At 39.0% G+C, this 18,056-nt stretch overlaps 1 protein-coding gene across 1 annotated transcript in view; it reads left to right on the forward strand.

Moving 5' to 3' along the window:
* The first annotated feature begins 1,019 nt into the window (after positions 1-1,019).
* The window catches only part of PAXBP1 (PAX3 and PAX7 binding protein 1), a 38,958-nt gene continuing 21,921 nt past the window's right edge, over positions 1,020-18,056 (forward strand). Inside the window, exons 1-8 of the mRNA XM_032277020.1 lie at positions 1,020-1,557; positions 2,996-3,124; positions 8,653-8,829; positions 10,524-10,745; positions 11,583-11,686; positions 12,748-12,965; positions 13,477-13,666; positions 17,713-17,836. Coding sequence (XP_032132911.1) covers positions 1,215-1,557; positions 2,996-3,124; positions 8,653-8,829; positions 10,524-10,745; positions 11,583-11,686; positions 12,748-12,965; positions 13,477-13,666; positions 17,713-17,836 — 1,507 coding nt within the window. The 5' untranslated portion in view covers positions 1,020-1,214. The remainder of the gene's footprint in view (positions 1,558-2,995; positions 3,125-8,652; positions 8,830-10,523; positions 10,746-11,582; positions 11,687-12,747; positions 12,966-13,476; positions 13,667-17,712; positions 17,837-18,056) is intronic.

Below are 18,056 nucleotides of genomic sequence, written 5' to 3' on the forward strand. Positions count from 1 at the left end.
GATCATAAGAAACTGGCATCATAAGAAACTGTTAACATTGCCACTGAGAAAGTGAACAGCCTTCAAGACATGGGTGGATTTTTTCACTATACCGATTACCCTTTTAATTTCGAAACATCAAAATGATTTCGAATACACAGGTGTTCGCCCGAAGGAAAAACTTCAAGTTCGGTGATGAGATAGGGAAAGCCTGTGAGTTCAACCTCAGGCGCAATCACCCTTGAAAGCATTGCTAGCCAAGGCTTTGTAACGCAACTCTGAGAAATGTCACAACTTTCCCCACTCCTGGCTCAATTTTTCTTCCGTTTGTTTCTGAAATTCACTATGCTTCGGAAAGTATTTAGCCATAGAATTGCTAGCAAACTTGCAAACTTGACATTCTTACGAAAACACTTTTGCTTTCCTTGTAACTGAGAAGGGACTGGGGAACAGGGGACATCAAGCTAGGTAACATTGTATCATAAATAAAATTCAGTATCTTTGAAGTAACATTGTATCATAACTGAAATTCAACATCTTTGAAGTAACATTGTATCATAAAATTTAATGTCTTTGAAGTAACATTGTATCATAGAGAAATTCAATGTCTTTGAAAGAGCGCTGTAGCTATAAAGCTGTAGAAATACAAAGTATTACTATTCAAGAGTAGCTAGTAATTACCATAGTCACACCTCAGGTCAAAGTTTGGAGAGGACTCTTCCACCTCCTAGATCACACATTCCTTCCCCAAAGCCGGCTTCTCTCGCTGGCCCCTCCCCTTCTCCTCCTCCTTCATCCGCGTGGCGGGAGGTTTCCACGCACGACCGCTCCGCGTAAGTGCAGAAGACGCACTGCAGCATCGCAGTCTGAGGGACAACAGGGCCTACTCTTTCTTCTCATCTCTATGATCCTCTTTGTGACCTGTCAAACGACACCGGAGTTCCACGCTAATAGTCCTCCAAAGGGACAGAGGGCGATGCAAAGAGCTGGCGCTATCGCGAGAAGTGTGGGGCGCGCGCTCTCTCGCTCTCTCGCGCTCTCTCTCTCTCTCCCTTCTCCAAGTATTGAGAGCGCGTGGGAGCACAGGCGCATGCGCGCACGTAAGGTGCGCGGTAGCATCAGGGAGGACTCCACCGGGCTGGAGCTGGGGAGAGCGCGCGTGCGCCGTCACGAGCTAGGCGCAGCTGGGGCCGCGGTGTGGGAGCGGGTGTGCTACCGCCGTGCGAGCCGCGGGGATGTTCCGAAAGGCCCGGCGGGTGAACGTGCGCAAGCGGAACGACTCCGAGGAGGAAGAACGGGAACGCGATGAGGAGCAGGAGCCGCCGCCGTTGTTGCCGCCGCCGGGCACAGGCGAAGAGGCGGGCCCCGGCGGCAGCGACAGGGCCCCCGGGGGGGAGTCGCTGCTGGGCCCCGGGCCGCCGCCGCCTTCCGCGCTGACCCCGGGCCTCGGGGCTGAGGCCGGGGGCGGCTTCCCCGGCGGCGCGGAGCCCGGCAACGGGCTGAAGCCGCGCAAGAGGCCTCGCGAGAACAAAGAGGTGCCCCGGGCCAGCCTGCTCAGCTTCCAGGACGAGGAGGAAGGTAAACTGCGCGCTTCGGGCGCCCTTAGACTGCCGCATCCTCGGCGCAGGTCCCAGCCCCTGACCCCGTATTTTCTGGACGCTCAGTCCCTGAACCCTGGAACGGAGGCCCAGGCCGCCCAACCGGCTGCGAATCTTCCCCTGCCTCCGGCCTTCTGCTCGGGCAAGGGACGCGTTCCCGCGCTGCCACCAGCCTGTTCTTAACAACCTCCTCCTCTGCACCGTCTTCCTGTGCGTTTCCTACTCCACGGGGCCGTAGCTCAGATCAGGCATTCCAAGTGTTTCAGGGGAAATTCGGTGTTCCCTGTCCTGCCTCTTTTCTGCCTGGCGTGTTTCAGGGCCAACTTGATGTGGGTCTCCTGACTGCTCTTGGCTTGCTCTCCGAGGCCTCTGCAGGTCACTGCGCGCACACTTCTTGGATGCTCTGTCCAGGCATCCTCGACTGAGAAGGCCGGGTTTGTAAAAAGGAATACTGGGAGAGGGAACAGAAGCCTGCAGTTGCATGCGGCTCTGGTTCTGAGTGATCTTGGGCCAGTCCCTTGCAGTCGCTGAGCCTCAGTTTACCTGTAAAAATAAAGTAGGGGTAGCAGATACCCAGCCTTCTTCGCACTGGCTTTGGGAACAGTGAGGTGAGACAGTGTAATAGTAAAAGCAAGGCAGTTTCTCCAGTTCCCTGTGGGAGGCCAGGCTGCGGTGGATTTGGATTTCTGATCTTAAATGAGCAGCCTTAAATCTTTTTACTTCCTGACTATTTGAATATGGATAACCCAATTAATTCCATGTTACGAAAAAGAAATTAAAAGTTTTGGAAATCTTACTTGCATTTTTATTCGAGAGGCTTTCAGGTTTCCTGTAAGGTAGCCAGTTTATCTTTGGCATTGCTGTTACTTTTTGTTTGGTTTGAGAGAAGTACAGAAAGATTTTTGTTTTTGAGATACATGAGCTATTTTGTAAAGTGTTGAGAACTTTTAAAATTTCAAATCAAAGAAAAATGATTTGCTTTTACCTTAGTCTTCAAACACCTATGTCAGCTTGTGATGGATGTAGTTACTCAGAATTGACAGCACCTTTTAATTTTAGATATTTTGTTTCAGGTTCCTTAATGACTTGGCGATGTGCTTTTTCAAAACCATTTCGAATGTTTTTTTCCCCTTCCTTAACTAGTTGATTTAAGGAAGACAATAATAGGAGAATTTTGTGAAGTTACATTGTGCTATTCCTTTAAAAAGTCTCAAAATCTCATTACTTCAGATTAATTTATGAAGTTGACCCCTGTTTTTGAGAGTCTGTGACAGACTTGAAATGACTTAATTATATAATGATTTTGGCATATGAGTATGTATTTGGGAGAATTTGAACAGCTCATAAGATCTTGTGAAAGAAGGGAAAATATTTTCAGAAAATAGTTGCTACAGACTTCATTTAATTTCTTTTTTAAGAAAATGAAGAAGTTTTCAAAGTGAAGAAATCAAGTTATAGCAAAAAGATAGTAAAATTGCTCAAGAAAGAATATAAAGAAGATCTTGAAAAATCGAAGATTAAGACAGAACTCAACTCATCAGCTGAAAGTAAGTGCCATACTAATTGAATTCCTTTGAAATGACAAAATGAAAGCTCTTTCTCACAGTGATTTGCTATATGTCTTCTGAACTCATTCAGTGGACCCTGTTGTTGTCAAGGGCCCTCATTGAGTAGCAATACAATTCTGTTATTTAATTGTAACACAGCTGCTTTGTAAATGTATTTTTTAAAACGACAGAATTGTTGCCACTGCAACATTTCTGCTGCAATGACTAGATTCTCCCACAGCTTTCCTGCTTGTGTGCAGACTGCTGTTGAACAGAGAAAGGTTTCTCATTTCACCCTAAGACACAGGTTTTTTCCTGTTTGAAGCAGTGTTGTGCAAATTCCTGTACTTATTTTGTAGAGGCAGATTTTTGATATCTCTGGTTGTATTTGCACAATGAATTTTATTCTTACAGAAGTTTTAGGCATGCCCTAAGTTTAATATTGGTATTACTCCCACTCAGCACCCTTATCTGATACTAGATGAAGACTCCTTAGAATAATGAAACAGGTGTATTGTACAGATGTCTCCTACGTCTCTCAAAACCTGCTTTTTTTTTTTTTTAAATGGAATCTCGCTCTGTGGCCTAGGCTGGAGTGCAGTGGCACGATCTTGGCCTACTGCAACCTCCGCCTCTCGGGTTCAATGATTCTCCTGCTTCAGCTTCCCTAGTAGCTGGGACTATAGGCGCCTGCCACCACGCTTAGTTAATTTTTTGTATTTTTAGTAGACATAAGGTTTCACCATGTTGGCCAGGGTGGTCTTGATCTCTTGACTTTGTGATCCACCTGCCTCAGCTTCTCAAAGTGCTAGGATTACAGGCGTGAGCCACTGCGCCCAGCCAGTTTAAAAAATGTTAAGCAGTTATTTTGTTTTTAGCAAAGTGGATCCAGTATAATATTCCATGGTCTGAGTTATTCTCATGCAAATTCTATTTTATTTTACAGAATTAAAGGGAGAATCATGATTTTCCAGATTCTCACTTACAGGCTTAATGTGAAAAAGTATGACATTGTATCTCAAATTTACAATCTAGTTGTAGAGACAGTATCTTATAAATGTGTAAGAGGAATCAGCGTTTGGCAAAATGCTCAGTCAGTGGTCCAAAGGATAGCTACACTTTCTTTTTCAGAGGAAGGAGGACTGCTTTATGGAAAAAGTGGGACTTGAAGGTGGATCTTTGATAATTAAAATTCCAAAAGGGAAGGTATGGGGGTATGATCAAGGAATAAAATGACTAAAGCCATTTTGGAAAAGACTAAGTATACCTGACCAGTCGGAGTAGATGATTTGTGAAGGAAGTAGTTAGAAGTTCCATGTGAAAGACAGGGTGACAGATTGTAAAGGATGTTCAGTATCCAGTAAGGGTTTAGAGTTGCCACAGTGGCTTGCCAAGATGGTGACATGATAAATGCTGTTTGAAACTTTACCCTGGTATTAACATGTGGCATGAGGAGAGATTGAAGGCCTAAAGCAGTTTAAACTCAAGGGCCAGCTTTGATCCATTAATAGTGGGTTTTAAAAGGTCTCGCAGTTGAGCAGGAGTAAAGGCTTCTACTGATTTAGTGGGAAATTCTGGATGAGTTAAAAATGTTTTCTGTTGTTGTAGGGGGAGAAGTGGAAAGAAACAGTGATTTGAGAACCATTCCAAGGGAACAGTTGGTAGGCTTGATGTACACTTTGCCATAGTGGATTTAAAAGAAACAGTCAAATTTGAGCATTTGTCCTGAAGTGTCTTAATCCGTCTTCTGTTCCGTTAACAGAATACTACAGACTGGGTAATTTATAAACTATAGAGGTTTATTTGGTTTACAGTTCTGGAGGCTGGGAGGGCCAAGAGCATGGCACAGGTGTCTGCTAAGGGCCTTTATGTTGTGTCATAACGTGGGAGAAGGGCAGTTGAGCCTCTGAGACAAAGAATATCCTGCCAAACTCATCCTTTTATCAGGAACTGACTCCTGGGATAATGGCATTTAATCCCCTCAGGTTGTAACTGCCATGTAAAGGCCCCACCTGCTAATAGTGTTACAATGGCAATGAAATTTCAACTTGAGTTTTGGGAAGGGGAAGACTGAAACCAGAGGGTTACTTGGTTATGGATAGTTATATACAAGAATAGGAAAGGCAAGTGGAAGGAAGAATGTTTTTGGGAGAACTAATTATTTTGGAGTCTAGGAAACTGCCTCATTTTCCCCAGAATTCTTGAGACCAACTATGTATGATGAGATAGTAAAAGAAAGGTCAGGATAAGAGAGAACTGAGAAAGGCCTGCCTTCATGGTTGCTCTACTAGTCTGTTTTCACGCTGCTGATAAAGACGTACCTGAGACTGGGAAGATAAAGAAGTTTAATTGAACTTACAGTTCCACGTGGCTGTGGAGGTCATGGCAGGAGGCAAAAGGCACTTCTTACATGGTGCAGCAAGAGAAAATGAAGAGGAAGTAAAAGCAGAAACCCCTGATAAAGCCATCAGATCTCGTGAAACTTATTCACTATCATGAGAATAGCACAGGAAAGACCAGTCCCCATGATTTAGTTACCTCCCCCTAGATCCCTCCTATATCACGTAGGAATTCTTGGAGATAAAAGTCAAGTTGAGATTTGAATGGGAACACAGCCAAGTCATATCAGTTGCCATATACTGTTGGGTTTAGAAATTGAAACAAGTGTGAAGTTAATGAAGCCATCTCTGTGACCTCTTTCTTCCTTCTATCCTCACATAATTCTGATACTCCACTCACCAGATAACTCCAGTTAATGTCCTCCCTGAAGGCAGGGTCTGAATGTATTATCGATTGTAACTGTAAACACTGAAATAAAGGTCTGTCATTAGTCAGTTGACAATCCAGAACTCTTCCTATCTTCAACCCTCTTTACTAGACAGAGACAATTAACTTCAAAGTAATGACTTCACTTTTTAAACTGAATTTTAGTGGAAGTAGCCAGTGAATGGTTAGAAATGTAGATTTGGGGGTGGTGCTTATTGATAATTAAAGGGGAATGGAATTGGTGAGGGAGCCACATATAAAGGAAAAATTACTGAAGACCAAGACTTCCACTCTGTAGTAAGCCTACATGTAGAGAAGAAGATTTACTAAAGTGATAAAAGAATCAGAAAGGTCAAAGAGGAAAAGGGAAAGTTTCAGGAAGATGATGGTCACTTGTGCAAACTAGTACAAGAAAAGTCAGGAGAAGTGAGGACCAAGGAGGGACTGTTGGCAGGATTGCCAAGCTTTTAACTTGAGGAGGGCTTCTGACCGGATGGGAGTGGCCCACCAGCCAGACTCAGTGCCCTCAGAGCTGTTTGGAAAAAGGATTCCCTTTGCCAAATTATTCAATGATGCTATCATACATGAATTAGCCATGGCTGCGGCCACTGGATTAGGTGCTGAGCTTAGGTTGGGTGAAATCAAAGGCCGGTCAAGGCCCAAAAGTTGATAAGGAAGTAGAAGGCAGCAGGTCCACACTGCTTCCTTGGGAAGTTTGGCAGAGAGAGAAGTAGATACTAGAGGGACCAATGGAGTCAAGTAGGAAAGCTCTTTTGATAAAGAGAAGCCTGTGTGTCTTTGTAGAAGGGGGGGGGAGAGCTTGACCAGGTTTAAGGTGAAGCAGATAATAATTGTGAGAACAAATTTCCTGAAGTAGTAGTAAATGAAATTGAAGGCAAGAGTGGAGCTTTGAAAAAGGTTATTTAGCATCTGTATTGAGACGTCTGAAAGGATAACATGTGACTACTAACATTTGCATATCACTTGCGTTTGCTCAGTCATAAGCAAATACTTGTGAATTTAATGTAACATTGAATCTTAAAGTTTGTAGGAATCATTCATTATCTGAGCATATCTGATGTGGTAGACCTTTTGCACTTTGTTTTTAGTTTGTTAAAAGCCATTGGTTTAGCATGGGTTTGTTTTGTTTTGTTTTTGAGATGAACTTTCGTTCTGTTGCTCAGGCTGGAGTGCAGTGGTGCAATCTCAGCTCACTGCAACCTCTGCCTCCCGGGTTCAAGCAATTCTCCTGCTTCAGCCTCCTGAGTAGCTGGGACTACAGGTGTATGCCACCACACCTGGCTAATTTTTGTATTTTTAGTAGAGACAGGGTCTCACTATGTTGGCCAGGCTGGTCTTGAACTCCTGATCTCAGGTAATCCACCTGCCTTGGCCTCCCAGAGTGCTGGGATTACAGGTGTGAGCCACTATGCCTGGCCTAGCATGGGTTTAGAACAAAAGGAAATAGGTAATTTTTTACTCCATCTAATAATAATGTGATAAAGTGAGCTTTAAAATCTCATAGCTTCAGAATCAACTTAAGAAGGAAGTCTGGCTAATGAGAAAATAGTAAATTAAAAAAGAATAAAAGAACCTAAAACAGTGACTTAAAATCTTCTTGGTAAAGTTAGAAAGAGGGGAGGGATATTATCTCTGGGACTGTTATTTAAGGGAGTACAGTATGGTTTGAGAAGAAGGAAGAAGTTTGAAGCAGTTTTGGGGACAGGAACATTCTAAGGGAATGACAGAAAAATATCTGATATTTAGAATAAACTTTGCTTTATTCTTTCAGTATATTTCTTGTGCCTGTTGTGAGCATTACCAGGTTCAGTGCTTCAAGGGAAACACTCTGATTTTGCCTGGGACAGAGGCTGTAGTAGAACTATTTATTTATAAGCAATATAAACCAGGGTAGTTTATCATAAAGATGTAGTGGTGCCTCCTGGATGCCAATGGCAGGAAAGCAATCTTGAAATGGGCCTCAGGAGTGGATTAGAACTGAGAATTAGGGAACTCTGTTTTCTGTCCAGCTGGCAGAATGTGGCCATTCCTTAGCTCCCTTCCTAGTTTACATATCATAGCCTTTAGGCTCAGACCTGATTCCAGATTCCCAGAAAGACAATTGGGTTATCTCTGCTTCATTCAGAAGTCCACTCTTAAACATTGAGTCATGGCAGTGGGGTCAGGCTTGCACGGTGTAAATGTGACTGCTGGGGTCTTACCTCTTCAGGGGATAGCTAACAAGTGGTTTTGAGCTGAGAAGGTATTCCATGTAAGTGCCCATTACTAAGAGACTTAGCTGGGCTGTAAATGTGCTTTGTTCATAACAGTTGCCTTGAATGGGCTTAGGGGTTAATCAAATACTGACAAAGAGTGAAGTAATGCTTCAAAGAAGTCCAAGCAGTTCCTTGTAAGAATTTAGAGGAAAAAACAGTTGATTTTGGTAAATTGTTGGAATTTTGATAAAATTTGCTGAAGCTGGGATGGAGCAGGGCCTCAAATGCATCCTTGAATCCTCTGTATTATTTTTACCTAATTTTGTCTGTTACACTATTTCATACTCATGCACGCAAGAGTTTTTAGTTTTTAGTAAATAATTAAAAACAATTCAAGCTTTACTGGTTTGAGCCCATAATTGAGAATGAAAAGTACCTCTTTTTTTTTTTTTTTTTTTTTTTAATTAAAAAAATCTTTAATGATGTCAATACCATGGAAATTTATGAAATTTATTTTACATATATTTTAATTCTTCAAAAATTTAGGTGAACAACCTTTGGACAAAACAGGACATGTTAAGGATACAAATCAGGAAGATGGAGTCATCATCAGTGAACATGGCGAAGATGAAATGGACATGGAAAGCGAAAAAGAAGAAGAAAAGCCAAAGGCTGGTGGGGCTTTTTCAAATGCTTTATCTTCATTGAATGTTCTCCGTCCAGGTGTGTACTCAAAAGAATTTCTCAGAACTAAACTAAACCCCTCAAGAATGGGCCATCTTTAAAGATGATTATTAGGAAGGAATTAGCTAAGTGGTGTTTACTATGACATTACTGTTTGAAGAGGGAGCTTTTCCATTTGCAAATATAGAAAATAGGAGAACCAGAAGCTTCCCAACTTTCCCAAGTTTATTCACAGACAGGTAATTTTATTTTGCAAATGAGTCTTCAAGAAAATGGAAAATGGTCCCATAGTCCCAGATTAAGACTGACTTAACCTCCTTCTAAACTGCTGATAAAAGCAAAACTAATTTCTGTTACTTTTCTGTTCACACTCCTTTTTACTTTTCTGCAAAAAATAGTTTGCAGCTCTATCCACTGGCTAATCAGTTTTTGAATAAAATAAGTGCTTAGTAGCCAGATTTAAATCGTGAAGAGGTACCATTTAACTCCTGTTAATGTTTATACAATTTAAAAAAAAATGCTACTCTGGGCTGAGAAAGTTAGTAAATTCTCTGCATACATCCCTACTAGCAGTCTAATTGGTTCAGCCCTTCTGAAGCTCTTTGGCAATATGAATCAATAGATTTCAAAATGTTCTTACTCTTGACAAGGTAATTTCATATCTAGAAATGTTTCCCAAGGAAATCATGTTTTTATTGTAACATTTGCAAAGAGCAGCATTTAGGAAAAAATGTCTAGCAGGAGGGGAAAGGCTTATTAGTAAATTACAGTGCATTTACTTGCTAGGATATTATGTAGCTGTTAAAATGACAGGCAAGTAGGGAAGCATTAATTTTTACCATAGTCAAAAGGCTAATTTGTGTGGCAGATTATGCCTTATCCATTCAGAAAGTGTTAAGCCATTAAAAATTATGTTTATGGAGAACAATAACATGGAATAAAGTGTATGATTAATAAGAGAAATATGTACAGAATTAAATATTCAGTATGATTACAGGTGAACTAAAAACTATCTGCAAGGGAAATGTACTGTATATCAAATAGCGCTTTTTTAGGGCCATGAGATTATTATTTTTATGTTTTCTAGCATAGTAATTCAATTTCATCACTTTTCTTGCTGGAGGGGGTGAGAAAGGGGCAGGGAGTGGAGTGCAATGGTGTGATCTCGGCTCACTGCAACCTCCACCTCCTGGGTTCAAGTGATTCTCCTGCCTTGGCCTCCTGAGTAGCTGAGATTACAGGTGTCCACCACCACGCCTGGCTAATTTTTTGCATTTTTAGTAGAGATGGGGTTTCATCATTTTGGGCAGGTTGATCTTGAACTCCTGACCTCAGGTGATCCACCTGCCTCAGCCTCCCAAAGTGCTGGGATTACAGGTGTGAGCCATCATGCCCGGCCACTTCTATTTCTTAAAAATGAAAAAAAAAAAAAAAAAAAAAAAAATTACAGTTAAAATAAAACTGCTTTGGTGGATTTTTCCTTTTTACCCCATCCCACTCTTTCCCATATGTATTATGATTATATGTTCTTTTTAGTTTCCTCAATGACTTTTAGATTCGGTTTAAACTCAATTAACAATCTGTCAGTCTGTAGACACAGTTTGGGAAGGAGGTGCAAGCAGCTAAAACATCACTGTGATTAGGCTATCTTGGATTATTTTACCCTTCATATTTTCAAGAAAATAGAAACTTTGCACCTCTCATACTGCCATATTCTTACCATTTGTTTCTAGGAGAAATTCCAGATGCAGCTTTTATACATGCTGCAAGGAAAAAGCGCCAAATGGCCCGAGAATTGGGAGATTTCACTCCTCATGATAATGAGCCTGGTAAAGGCCGCCTTGTTAGGGAAGATGAGAATGATGCCAGTGATGACGAAGATGATGATGAGAAACGCCGGATAGTTTTTTCTGTGAAAGAAAAGTCACAAAGACAAAAAATTGCTGAGGAAATAGGTAACTTGATTTAATTAAATAGTAAGTCTATTGTATTGCCTTTTTTTTAATTTTTAAGGCAGGGCCTCATTTCATCCCTGAGGCCAGAGTGCAATTGTACAATCATAGCTCACTGCAGTGTCTTGGTTCGTGGACTCGAACAGTCCTGTCTCAGCCTCTTGAGTAGCTAGGATAACAGGTGTGTATCACCACACCTGGCTAAATTTTTAATTTTTAATTTTTCTCTACTTATGGGTCTTGCTGTGTTTCTCTTAACTCCTGTCTTCAAGACATTCTCCTGCCTTGGCTTCCCAAAGTGCTGGGATTACAGGTGTGAGCCACCATGCCTGGCCTCCAATGCTATTAAATGTGATTTGATATTATAGTCAAGTAAAAAGCATTTACAGTTATTAAATTTTATATTAGAGGACTGTTCTTCCTTTGGTACAAGTGTCTTATTGGAATTTTTAAAAACTGTAGCATCATTGTGATAGCTAATGTTTATTGAACATTTATTGTGTGGCTGGTATTGTGCTTAGCAGTTTACATGCATAAATTCATGTAATTCAGTATTCTTAGGAGGTATTAGGTTTTGTTCCCTTTGTTGATGTCAAGTTCACAGAGATTAAGAAACCTATGTAAGATTTAACTATTGCATTAATACTGCCTTTAGTTTCAAGGGATACTGTGTTTAAAACAGGCAAAGTCAGGACTACCAAATGAGAGGAGATCATACTAGACATTTTAGTAAGATTGAGTTAATAGTTTTGCTCAGTTCTTGTGAAATGTCAGGATAGCATCTCTTACCTCTTTGCTCTTTGGGTGTTACTTACTTTTCTTTGTTGCTTATGGCTGTAGGAATTGAGGGGAGTGATGATGATGCTTTAGTAACCGGAGAACAGGATGAAGAACTCAGCCGATGGGAACAGGAGCAGATAAGGAAAGGAATTAATATCCCTCAGGTGAGGCTAAAGAATTAAACTAAAAGTTAAAAGATTAAAAAGTCTTTTTTGTTTATTTTGTTAAAGTGAAAACATTCCACATTGAATTTTTGTTGTTCAAGTGACATAAAATCCCATGAGGTTTTATATATATATATATATATATATACACACATAGGCTTTTAGAAGAAACTGTTATGTTTGGCTTTTTGCAGTCAGAATGATGGGAGGATTTCCAGTTTCTTAGATCAGTTTTTCTCAAAGTGGTGCTTTAATTAGCAGGATCAGCATCACCTGGGACCTCATTAGAAACAAATTATCAGTCCCCTGAGACCTTACAGAGGCAGAGACTTGGGGTAGTGGGGCCAGCAATCTCTGTTTAACAAGCCCTCCCGGTGATTCTGATGCACATTCAAGTTTGAGAACAATTTCTTTAAATAGAACGTTTTTGTTTGGTAGCTTATCTTTTGGACTTTAAGAATTATTTTGAAGAAAATGGATTTCTCAATAATGCAAAAATTTGAGATTGATGAAAAAATATCTTCCCAAATAGTTATAACAATTTGTTTTATAAAAGTAAGTAATACAGTGAGAAAAATTGCATAAATGTAAACCTATTTTTGTTAATAGTGTTTTTAGGCAGAATTGGCGTACATTTGGGTGAAGTTAAGAAAATGGCACAATAGAGAAAGTCTTGGGCTGGATGTCAGGAGTCTCAGATTCTAATCCCTGGTTGCCCATTGATTCTGTGACCACGGGCAAGGCATGTATCCCCTTTCGTTGATCAAAGGTGGCCTTAAATGATTTTTGATGTCCCTTCCAGCTCTGAACTTTTCTGATAATCTGTTTTTCTGAAAATTATTAGAAATAAATTCAGTGATTCCACCAAGAGATAGGACATTCATCCAAACCTACTTGTCTAATTTTGAAGAATTCTGCAATTATTCCATAATGTTTGGCAAATGGGTATAATTTTTGCTGTTTTTTTTTTTTTGTTTTTTTGTTTTTTTAACCCTAAAGGCTTATTATTCTTTTCAAAGTTTTAACAACTAGTTTTCATCTATGTCCCATTTCTTTTCTAGGTTCAAGCCAGTCAGCCCACAGAAGTGAATATGTACTACCAGAACACTTACCAGACAATGCCTTACGGCTCATCCTATGGCATTCCTTATAGTTATACGGCCTATGGATCATCAGATGCCAAATCTCAAAAAACAGATAATACAGTCCCTTTCAAAACTCCCAGTAATGAGATGACTCCCGTTACTATTGATTTGGTAAAGAAACAGCTTAAAGACAGGTAGGGCAGATCAACTTCTTAAAGACCTGTCCGCTAGCTTTCTGTTCCCTCAGGCAACATGTAGTCTGGGGTAGCAGATGCAGAATATCAGCAAAGAAGATTCACTGGCCCAGCTTCAAAAGCTAAACAGAAGATGACTTCATACTTTGTTCTGCTACCTTCTTGGATTACTTCTGTGGAAGCCTCGAAAAGTTATAAAAAATGCCACTCCATGATCTTGTTGAAGACATTTCTGAGTTTGTACCTCTTGGACTCTGAAAAAGTGTAGTCACGCTATGGGGGGAAAAGCAAAACAGTGAGATTTTGGTTAGCCCACAAAATAACTACGAAATCTGTAAACTGCCATTTTTTTGTTTTTTGAGAAAAAAAGCAGTGCAGATGAAAAGATGCCATTCCAAATATTTTTATGTTCTAATAGTGGAACTAAATGCATATTATAATATTGCAAGAGTCCTGACAGCATAGACCTTTGGATGTAAATGTGTTATATTTATCCTTTTGTGTTCCTAAGGTTGGACTCCATGAAAGAATTGCACAAAACAAATCGACAGCAGCATGAGAAACATCTGCAAAGCCGAGTGGACTCTACCAGGGCTATTGAAAGATTAGAAGGGTCTTCTGGGGGTATTGGTGAACGGTATAAATTTTTGCAAGAAATGCGAGGGTATGTCCAAGACTTGCTTGAGTGTTTCAGTGAAAAGGTAAGAATGCAAAAATATTAATCTCTTTGAATAAGGCAAAATTAGGGAGGTCTAGATGGCCTTGTGTAGAACATTCTGTATTTCTCAGAAAGTACCCACTGAACTCAATATTAGAAGTGATGAAAAGTCATGCTTCATTTTTCTTCACTTCATTAGTGACATTATCTCTTAGGGGTAATATAGCACCTTTGTTAAAAACAGAAAAACAAAAAGAAAATATCTTAAAGCACATTTAAGTAAGACTTTGGCAAGTCTTATCTTAATATGGTGGTAGATTATTGGCCTGTGCTGAATTCTTAGAATATAAGGGACTCATCTGATAAAATTTTCTTTTATAGTTCAGGTTTAAACTTATTTTTAAACTGTTTCTACAAGGAATTCTAAATATGCATAAAGTTGCAAATTTTTAATAGTTTTTTTTTTTTTTTTTTTTTTTAACCCTGGATGATCACCATTGTTGCTAATAGTTTTTATCTAAATAAGCCTATGCTTGATTCATTTCAGAAACCATTCATTGGATGTCATTTTTTCTAAGGTTTCATTTCTCCCAAGTTTATTTTTTTCAATGGGATAGTCAATTGCCAAGATTTTTTTACATTGTTTTATACCATTTATTGTTTACATTTAAAATTAGGTGTGCACAGCTAATTTCTCAAATGACCTCATAATTGACTTTTTTCTTTAAAATAAAATGTTTGAGGCACTGGTTTATAAGCATTTGTGGACTTTGCAGCATTATCTTTCCAAAAAAATTTGAAACTGTGGTCCTTCAATGTCCTGTCTGGACTTTGGATTGGAAGGCACATTTCCTTTATTGGCTGTGTAGATTAGCATAGAATCTGTAAGCATATAGTGTGGTTTAATATGTATTTTAACTTTTATTGTCTCTGTTGATTACTTGAATACCGTAAAACCAAGGGCTGACAAAAGAACATTGCCAGACTATGTCTTCCTGATGGGTCTACTTCTTCCTGATGGGTCTTAATGGTTCCAGTTAGTCTGTGGCCAGATTCTGGATGAGATAGCATTCACCATGTCCTTTATGTAGGCTTTGCCATGTTTTGTATTCACCTGGTTTCTGGAGAAGCAACTGCAGTCTGAGTGATGATACCACTTGTGGTGTATCAGTTGCTTAGGGTGAGGAAGAAGCATAGGCTTGACTGTATTCCTCTGTGCGAGGAGCTGAAGTCAAGATTGGAATTGGAACCTAAGTGTCAGAATTGACAGTTGTGTCCTTACTACAGGCAAAACTCTTCTGAGCCCAGTGGGCACAGTGGAAGCTGGTTTCAAAACCTTTGTGACTAGAGAAAGGATCTTTTTCTTATATACTTTGTGAGTTTGTGCCTGGAGGGCTGCTTCTTGAAGTATCTTGGCGTTAGCTTTGGAACTTACTTGAGTAAATTAAGATGTTCATAATTGCAAACACAACTCTAAAAAAGTTGACAGTAATATGATCAGCTAGATCATACCCTTCTTGAATTAAAAAGTAGGACAGCCTTGTTTGTAGTTTTTAATTGTTGAATTATTAGTGTACTTCATCTCTTCTTGATTACCCTGTTCTTAGAGAAGTCTACTTCGGATTATGCTTATGTGGTTATACAGAGTCACTTAGATTTTTTTGGAGCAAATCTTAAATCTTATATGTTATACAGTGACTACATTTTAATTAAAAGAGAAGTAGATATACCTTCTTTTAAAGCTTAGTATTATATTCTAACATTTTCATATGTGTTTCATTTTATTAAGAGTACTGCTCAGCTGAGATCTTTAGAAGATAACCTTAAAAATAAAGAAAAAAACAGGCCAGACGCAGTGGCTCACGCCTGCAATCCCAGCACTTTGGGAGGCCAAGGTGGGCAGATCACTAGGTCAGGAGATTGAGACCATCCTGGCTAACACGGTGAATCCCTGTGTCTACTAAAAAAAAAAAATACAAAAATTAGCTGGGTGTAGTGGCACGTACCTGTAGTCCCAGCTACTTGGGAGGCTGAGGCAGGAGAATCTCTTGAACCCAGGAAGTGGAGGTTACAGTGAGCCAAGATCATGCCACTGCATTCTAGCCTGGGCGACAGAGCGAGACTCCATCTCAAAAAAAAGCAAGAAAATAAAACAAACAAACAAACAAAAAAGAGTACTGCTGAGTTGATAATATAAATTGTTACATTGGAGATACTTAGAAATAATTGAATAGTCTGAGTATTTAATTTTACTGTAAGAATATTATTTCAGAGTAAATCATAAAAAGATCCCTTTGTTTTTTTCCTCTTTGCTTATAAAGGTTTAAGTGGTTTTTAAACTTCAGTTTTAAATATTTGTAAATCATTTTAACTTGCCATTGTTTTTGTTTCCTTGTAATTATCTTTCTTATGTTCTTTGCCTTAACTTTGGTTCTAAAATAGTAATAATCCATAAGAGTTTTGAGTTTGGCTAGGATAAAGAAATTGACATGGTGCAGATTCTGGAGATAAATCAATATTGTTAAGAAACTTAAGGCTTTTATTCTCAGTAGAGTTTTTCCCTGTACCTCCAGTAAAAGGCATTCCAGTTAACCTAAAGAGAAAAGCTACATTGTCAGAATCTTAACTATACATTGCAAAATTGTATTCTGTATGATGCCAGCTTAGGTGGGTAGTTCTTAGAGTACAGGAAGCTTAACAATCTCTAGGACTAAACGATAAAAGAGTGTCTCTTAGGTTTATTTATCTTCAGTACTTCATGGTTTTTTATAAAATGAGGGCGTGGGGAAGTGTAAATGGCAACAATATGGCAGTAATTGCTTTAAAAAATCAGATTATAGTAAATTTTAATGATAGAGTCTCTGGTCTTAGCTATCAAGGATAATCATTGCAGATTTGGGGACATTGTTACCCATGGTGTGGCATATTAAAGAACAAAATGACTCCATTAGTTTGACCTTTCTGTGAACATTTGCTACTTTTGCAATGGAATTATGCAAGTATATAAAATTGCTTTTATTACAGACATCTTTGTATTCCACCTACCTTTTTTTATTTTCCATTTGCAGTCTGTTGAGTTCAGGAAGCTGCTATAACACTTGGTGCCAGTGTTCCCAAACTCTAAATAATGTGTTTTCCATTTGCACTAACCATCAGGAAACTAGAATTTCTGGTTTCCTCAGGTATGTGTAGTGGTCATTAGTGTTACGTGAAAGTTTCTTAGCATTTGGTTATAACATAAGGTATTTATAAAGAGAAAGTTTTCTGTTTTTAAGTTAGCTGTCATGTTCTTTTGTATTCTATATGAATCAAGTAAATGCTTTGGCTAGGGATATAAACCGGGAGAAATTTATTGACTTTGTAAGTTCATGATTCATGTAAAGAATTTTTTATAAAATATAGAAGAATGTAAACATTTGACAGTTAGAGAACAAGTTTCTAAATTTGATATACATTGACTTCAGTCAGGTTAGTGATAGCTGGAAATTTTATTTGCCCTAGTAATTATTTTGTTTACATTAAAAATGTGTAATAAAGCTACAGAATAGTTTAATAGATTACCATAAAGTGCTTGGTACATGTGAGTGGCAGAGCAACTTAAACATGCGAAATTGGAGAGTCAGCAGACTCTTGTTCTTACCTACTCATAGAGCCATTGCAGTGTTTTTGGTATTGCATAGTGATCACATTTTACTTTGAACAACAAAAATTGCAATGCAGATAATGCTGCTAGAAAATTAAAAACACACATTAAAAAGACTTCTAAGTACAGAAATATTCTGTAAAGGAAAAGCTCTAAAATTGTTAACATTTCTTTATTGTTCTATGAATACCGAAGTGTTACATTTCTTAACTAACATTTGCTCCAATAACTAGGCACTGGACATTATAGCTCTGTGCATGGATTAAAAGAAGAAGTGTCGTTTCCCAAATGTAAAACTGAATTTGCTACTTGTGTGCTGTTGGGGATTCATGATTATTCTGTCCATAGAGAGGGTACTTTTTCAGAAATCCGGAAATAGTATGGAACCCTCAAATAAGTAAGCAGCTTAGGAGTTTGGTGTTACGGAGTGTGTTGTATTTTTACAGGTGCCACTGATTAATGAACTTGAATCAGCAATACATCAGCTGTACAAACAGCGAGCTTCCCGCCTTGTCCAAAGACGACAAGATGATATTAAAGATGAATCTTCGGAGTTTTCAAGCCATTCAAGTCAGTCCATCTTGAAGGTTTTTATTATTCATTAAACAACCTTGTTTACTTAGTGCAGCCTAATTGAAAATTAGAGATCTTGGAGCATTTTTTTTTTTTTTTTTTTTTAAGAAACAAGTTTCCTTGCTCTTGTGTCAGGTAGACCTAAAAATTGTAACAGCATGTATTTGAATTGTGTTTAAGAAAATAGAGCTTCACAAAGGAGCTCAAAAACGTGCTA

Source organism: Sapajus apella, unplaced genomic scaffold, assembly GCF_009761245.1.
Source record: "Sapajus apella isolate SASKATOON/1434 unplaced genomic scaffold, GSC_monkey_1.0 scaffold8, whole genome shotgun sequence".
NCBI classification, from domain to species: Eukaryota; Metazoa; Chordata; class Mammalia; order Primates; family Cebidae; genus Sapajus; species Sapajus apella.